The 7,500-nt window shown below is 47.1% G+C and overlaps 1 protein-coding gene across 1 annotated transcript in view; it reads left to right on the top strand.

Annotated features, from left to right (window-relative positions):
* The window catches only part of LOC144100951 (peroxiredoxin-6-like), a 50,310-nt gene that overhangs the window by 19,429 nt on the left and 23,381 nt on the right, over positions 1-7,500 (top strand). The window contains exon 2 of the mRNA XM_077633887.1: positions 1,446-1,602. Within this exon, the coding sequence (XP_077490013.1) occupies positions 1,446-1,602 (157 nt within the window). The remainder of the gene's footprint in view (positions 1-1,445; positions 1,603-7,500) is intronic.

Genomic DNA, 7,500 nt, shown 5'->3' with positions numbered 1-7,500 from the left:
ATAGCATACTTTCAACTACGCATGCTCGCTACAACAAAGTGGGTTCCCACAGCTCGCACGTGTGAAACAATTCGGCAGAGATACTTAAAACTGCTTACATGTGAGGATGCCAAAGCATTACAGCGCTGAGTCAGGTTACGTTGCAGAATGATTATGAGCCATGACTCATGACTTTCATACGGTACGTTTCGTAATTCATGACTACACATGTTCACTTGCATGTGTTATGACCTCGTACACTTTCATTCAGACATTATCCGAATTTCGCGCCATGGACAGTGACGGACACCGGCATTTGTGATAAGGGAATTAAAAATATACGCAGCAATGTCAGTGCTCACAAGGCAATGTTGGAAAAGTAGAGAAAAATGTTCTTGTTTTCTTGCTCAAGAACTATGAAGTAGTCGCCGGGATCGCTGGGTTTTCGCGGCAAACTCCATTATAGAAGTTCTGCTACCCTCCAGGCCCTGCGAATGAGTGCAGTAGCGACTGATTTCAAGCCTTGTCTTCGTATTAGTCCAACAACCCACTTTCCTTGATACGACACGAGAACAGGGTTTACTCATGAATGCTCTATATCACGAACAGCGACGCATAAAGGAAGATCACCAACTTTATATGCAACGGCCGCCGTTGCCGTGACATAACAGCACAGCATATCTTCAAATCACGTGGTAGCGCCGACTGCAAGTTAAATGGAAGCATTTTTCCTCGACTGAATCTCTTGTGTGTTGTGATGTGACAAGGCATAAACTTGAGATAAGTAGAAAAGCCTGTTGCTTTCCCCACTATTGGAGTGTTTGGGTCTTACCTACGCTTCTCAGACAGGCCAAAATTATGGGTCAGAACTGCCATGGTGAGAAAAGGGAGGGGCGAAATGCTCGCAGCATCTGCCTCATGCATGACACTGTGGTTTGCCTGGGCTATGTAAATTAACTATCATTACTTGTTTCTTTACCTATATCGCTGTAAAACATCGCGTAACATTTAATAGCGCAAGCTGCGGAGTAAGCAAGCTAGAACGGCGCTCTCTACCCAAGGCTTCATACTTGCGATTTCAAGCATTTCTTGCAGGTCTGCCCAGAACTAGCCAGGTCATATGCAAGTAAATGCATACATATCTGCACAGGTCTAGCGTATGCACCGCCAGCGTCAAATTAACCGCGAGCAACGCAATTACGACAAGAACAAGAGAAGGAGAAGATTTTAGGTGAGACAGACTGAATACAGCGGTCCTTGATTTTCACATCTGTGGCACGAAGACGACTGCGTGGAAGTTTTTGTCCTCTTGTGTTTGTTCGCGTTTCGTTAGATGCTGACTTTACACAGCCATGTACACAGTCATCTGGTTCTGATGGCGACGCCGCAGCTGGGTGATCACAACTGCGGTATAAGAAGTTATCCGACAGTGCATTGGCACGCCATTTTTGGTTTCCCTCTCGCAGCTGGGGCATCCTGTTCTCGCACCCGTCCGACTTCACGCCGGTGTGCACCACCGAGCTGGGCGCTATGGCCAAGATCTACCCCGACTTCGAGAAGCACAACATTCGCGTCATCGCCCTCTCCTGCAACTCGCTCGAGTCCCACAAGCTGTGGGTCAAGGTGCGCCTCCTTCACTGTGTGCCGCATTTCCTTCTATACATCGCCTCGGGTACGTGACTTAACTGCCCCGACTTGCATCCCACGGCGCTGCTACGGGTTTCAGTGCTGTTAAAACGACAAATCATGCGACTGTAGTTGAAACCGAAACGAAAGCGAGGCTGTTCGCCTGTGAAGGGGATAAAAGCGTAGAGTTTCTTAATATAACTAGAGGGAAAGCTGGCGGCGCTGCATCCACTAGAGGCGCAGGAATGCCGGGAAGACAAGGTTTCTCACTTGACTTGGCTGTTGTTGGGTGTAAAAAGTGGATTCAGTCGTAAAAAAAAATACAAATCTTCTCGAGGCAAACCTCGAAGAAATGCTGCGAAAGTTTCCGCGCCAGCCTAACACCAAACTTGCACTTGCGTTAATTGAAAAAGTGAAAAATCCAGAATTGAAATAACTTCATCTGCGCACAGAGGAGACCACCGCGGAGCAACTAGCAATTTCGAGCTACTACAATCCACACTTTCTGCCCAGCGCTAGCTTAACTGAAAACGAAACCTCCTCTTCCCACCATTCCCGCGGTGGATGAAGTGCTCTTTGGGAAACTCGCATAGACGGTGCCGCCCGCTTTCCTACCCGGCAATATTTAGAAACTCAATGGATGAGAGGGCTACAGTGTGGAACGACAGTTTCTAAGCAACATACGAGCGTGTAGGTTGGCACTAATTGACGAAACTACATTGAGCAAAAATTGGTTTGTTGATTTGAATGTCTTCTAATGTCGACTCTATCGGAATGCGGTGATCGCTGCATGCCAATAAAATGACATGTCTGTTTTTTTTTTATGAAGGAGCTTTCGAGATTTAGCAAGCATTAAAAATATTGTTCAAAGGTGGCAGCTCATAGCTTCCTTAGTGTACTGAGAACATTTTACTTATTTTGTTTTTAGTAAAGGCACCTTTCTAGTAAAGGCGCCTTTCTTCATAATTTAGGGCAAGAATTAGGTATATAATATCTAACACTGGTGAGATACAATTCTGCACGCATTAAATAAGGGGAACAATTAGAACATTGATGTGCTACGCTGTCAGAGTTTTCATTTGTAAGAGGTCACGGCGCCGTACATAAACACAAAGCAACTTTTTTTTTGTTTGGTGCTTGCTTGCTATTTACGTTACGGAAGCGATGGTTGCTAATACGAGGTAGCGTTATCAATCCTGTTCAAAATGCCAGACTACCTTGCCGAAGTGCGCGTATGTCCTTTGCTCTGACTGCTGCGTGGCATTGCTTGCTTCATCGGCAATTACGTTAGTTCATTTGTATTTTCTTCTCATAGAATCAAACAACAGGTATATTGATGGCCGCGCAGTTCTTGAAAGCTTAACTGTAAGTCTCATTTAATAGGTAACAAAGTAAACGGCGCGCCATCTGTTCATTTTCACTGCCTGTTGGGTCTCTCTAACGCGCTCGGCTCAGGCGCGAAGTTCGTCAAGCAAAACTGCTGTACCGGTTAATGCATGATGTACACTATCCGATTTCGGCGAAGTCTGTTCACATTTTGTCTTGCATAATATTTGTCGGCATAAATGCTAAATTATGTTATTCAAAGTAAATGCTACCGCCACACTATGTCTGCTTTGGCCTTTGTGTAGTCGTCGGCATATTCAAGCAAGGCCGGCGTATTCGACTCGGCGCTATAATGCTTATTCATTGCCACCAGTGGTCCGATTTCTGTTTTTGGTTTGCAGTAGCTCTGTCGCCTGCAATATGTACACATTGTGCTCGCTCGGAAAGCTCCTATGTCGCCAGCTGTGTGCAGGACGGATACCCTGGCGTCACAAGCCAAATCGTTCCGCACACTTGAATGTACTGCGTGCCGATGTATGCATTTCCTTTGCACTCTGCTTTGCCTTAGATGGAGTGAAGGACAGGTGCGGCGTATACTTACACCTCTACACTGTCGCAGTGGGCAGACCTGTGCCCGTGACGCCCAAGACAATGGCGGGAGGGGAAAGTGAGAGAAGGCAACCGATGTTCGCTTGTCTTTCGATATCGCAAGGCTGGGGCTTCGTGTCGCAATGTGGACTTCGTCAGAGACCGAAACACACCAAATGACGTCAACGCACAGCGGGATACATTCCTTTCAGTGCATAGCTGGAGACTGCCGTGTCCGGCCTTTGATTTTCCCACCAAATAGTGCACTCTTGGAGACTGCGTAAAAAAGAAATGTTTATTTGGCGCTCTTTTCAAGAACGAGGCCAAGTGCGTTGCGCCTTCCTGTTTTATCACTGAAGTCCAAGTGCAAGTGCTTCAAGTCGGTCCACTCCCCCCATTTCGCCCTCCGGATGCCGAACATTGCGCTGCACACGAGTGTCCCGGTTCCGTACCAAAGAAGTAGGTGCAGCAAAGGGCAGCGCAGGTGCTCTCTTTCTGAATAGCCTCACATTTATTTGCAGTAGGCGGCGAGCAAGAATCTTAAACCGTCTGCGTGGATGTGCAAGATATTGAAGTCCTGGAATAGAGAGGCATCTTATGTGTTCACTTTATTTATTAAGAACAGATCTCCACTGCAGAACAAACGTTTACATAACTTTCAACAGCTGACATTTGGTTCCAGCCTGAATATTTGCAAGCCTAGTCCCGAAGAACTTGCTACAAAACACGGACATCACGAAAATGCGCTTACGTTGGCTGGTTAATTACCGACGCCGGGATTGCAATTGCACTTGCACCCCGCACACGTTGTACGCGCAGTTTATTAAAGGTAGGAGTGCGGACGTAAAGAGTTTTCAGAACCAAGCTGGGCTAGTTGCTAATTGAATTGCGAGATGTAATTACCAGTGCAAAGTATACCAAGGAACTAAGATGACAAGACATCCGCTAGACATCAACTAATTTTATTGTTGCTGTGAAACATGAAGAAATTGTCTGCGCAAAAGACTAACAAAGTCTCCAAGCTTCGGGCATGTACCCACCGTATGCCGTTCTGGCAAATTGTTAGAACCTTGTTGTTCACAGGAACCCGGAGAATGTTCCACCCAAAATACATCGGGCTATGTCGTTCAAATCAGTATTTCTGTATGCCTAACAAATGTTCCTGGCTTTTTTTTATTTTTTCACTTGTTTTCAAATAACATGCCGCTCTGAAGTGTTTGGCATATTCTTGTGCTGTCTTGGTACGCAAAACGTTACGTAGCACTGTGAATGAAATAAAGCGCTACACGGTGATAGAGCAATGTAAATATCATGAACCTCGACCGCCTGTGTCCTGGTCCTTTCTTTGTCTCGTCGTGTCGTAGTGCATTATTTTTTTTTTTCGGAATGAAAAACCAATCGTCGCAGCTACCTTTTGCGACGAGTTGCGTAGCAAGGCAGTTGCGACGCCTACGGGTGATGTAAGGCGTTGGCGAAGTGGCAAGCATTCCACGCCGGCCGCAATTTCCTCACTTTCGCTATCTCGTATATGTTCAAGCGACAACCGTTTTCGTGTTTATGGAAGGAAGGAAGAATTTCAAGGATACTTTCGAATGAAGTAAGAAGAAAAATCATCTAGACAGCACAAGCATAAACACGAAAATGGTTGTCGCTTGAACATCTACGAGATAGCGAAAGTGAGGAAATTGCGACCGGCGTGGAATGCTTGCCACTTCGCCAACGCCTTACATTACCCGTAGGCGTCGCAACTGCCTTGCTACTCAACTCGTCGCAAAAGATAGCTGCGACGATTGGTTTTTCATTACGAAAAAAAAATAATGCACTACGACACGACGAGACAAAGAAAGGACCAGGACACAGGCGGTCGAGGTTCATGATATTTACATTGCTCCATCACAGTGTAGCGCTTTATTTCATTCACAGTGCTACGTAACGTTTTGCGTACCAAGACAGCACAAGAAGGTGCCAAACACTTCAGAGCGGCATGAACCAAGCGGAACGCAACCAAGTACACCGAAATGCAGAAAGAGATTATTTGAAAGCAAGGGAATGTTGTGTCTACATTTACTTCCGTTTTTCCAAGGCTAGAAACTGTTTTTACGTTTGGGTGACCTTGGAAGACCCATCCTAAGCCTCAGAAAAAGTTACCGCTGCCTGCATTCCGAAACTACAAGAATTCATTTCAGAGTTCTCCTGACTCACCCCATTACAGCAGCATTGAGAGAGATATAGAAAAGACAACAAAAGGTAGGCCCTTTTCAACAGCGCCAACGCGACAGCACCACGTACACGGCCTTGAAGAAGGTAAAACAAAAGCACGCCGCACCGTTCCGGCACGTTTAAGCAGCCTTCGCCGCTCTCCTGTTCCCGTTTTCGCCTTCGTAACTTCCGCGACAACAGTGGATGGAGGTCCTCGGAGGAGGTGGACAGCGCCTATGCTGCGCTAAGCAGCGCAGCGTGGAAGCGGAGGAGACGCGAAATGGCGGACTGCGCAACAAGACGAGGGTGGGAGTCAGGCGACCTCGCATCCGCGGCAAGGTCGAGTCGATTATGTCTGCGTGGCGCCTCCGCTTTGACACGCTCACCTGCGGAACGCCGCCGTAACCCACTCAAGGACCTGTCTCTCTCTCTTTGGCTTGGAGTAGTAGTTTTGGGTGTGTGCTTTTGCCTTTTGGTCGAGCATAACACGTTCCTAGCACAGGAGCTTTCACGCTACGCTGTGCAAATATCAGTATGGTACGCTGCGCTGGCTGGCACATGTATTAACTCGATCAAGAGTGTTCTGCTTCCGTCGGGGCCTGCACGTACTCACTGCCGATCGAAGCACTTGGGAACGACCGCCGAAGCCACCGTGTCTATCGCGAAGTGCTATCGACGAACGGCAGCTCGATGTGGTCAGGTTGTGGTTCAGCTTACCTTGTTGCTCGGGAGTCAACTTGCTCACATAAGAATCAAGAACGTCAGAGGAAATTATTTGCGCGAGTGGTTCCTATGTCCTTGGGATTGTAAATGTACCAAGCTTACCTTCAGAATCAGACTTATTTTTATACAAAATGCGACACAACATTTGGTCCCGTAGTCAAACACTGTACTTGAAGCTTTACGCATTTGCTTGAGAAATGAGCCGTTCTTTCCGTAGTGGTGACCCATTTTTTGTCTTAAAGCTGCCCTTTGATCCATGAGCAACGGCGTAGCGTAGTAAATTCGTAGTAAATTCGGTCGCCCTGGACAGGTTTGAACCTGCCACCTTTCCTTAGCAACAAAAATGGCACAGGTGTGCCGTTTTGTTAAGGGAAGGAAACTAGACAATTTGCACCAGCGACGTTGCATATTATCGAGTTAAACACACACACAAACGCGCACACGCACACACACAAGACCGAAGACATTACGTGCGAATGAATTAGCCGCCCACAAAAAAAAAACGGGGGGGGGGGGGGGGGACCGCAAGCCCCTCGAAAGCCCGCACTCCCCGACCCACATGAGCATTATAACACAGCTATTGCGGTAAACTCAGTACAATTGGCAGATATTGTCACGTAGTGGTGACGGCAGTCGAAGCAGCAATGAAGACGGACAAAAGGGTCTTCTAAAAGAAAACTATTTATTGGGCTGACTTGCACCCAAAATGGACTGAATCACTCGGCGGCGGCGAAGCGACCAGCGTGCTCGGCGGTCGTCGAACAGATTGCCCGCCGCTGTCGGCCGTGCTCAATTTAAAGCTGATAGCGAACTTTCGAGGTAAAGCCTGCAAAGTTACTAGATAATTCCGGAACAACGTAGAATCAGCTCTGCCTGGCTGCGATCAATCGAGATAAATCTAGTCGCGTCTTGCGTCGCAAACAAAGCGATAAAGTTGTGTGGCGGCAGATTTGAAGAATGAACAAACACAGCAAATGTTCGCGGCAATATAAAAAACTGAAAAACCCATACCCACGCATCACTATATATGCAGAATATCACTACGTTCTTTTTTCAACA

The sequence above is a fragment of the Amblyomma americanum genome, chromosome 1 (genome assembly GCF_052857255.1).
Source record: "Amblyomma americanum isolate KBUSLIRL-KWMA chromosome 1, ASM5285725v1, whole genome shotgun sequence".
Lineage (NCBI taxonomy): Eukaryota > Metazoa > Arthropoda > Arachnida > Ixodida > Ixodidae > Amblyomma > Amblyomma americanum.
The sequence above is the reverse complement of the archived record's forward strand: the minus strand, read 5'-3'. Positions and strand labels throughout refer to the sequence as shown.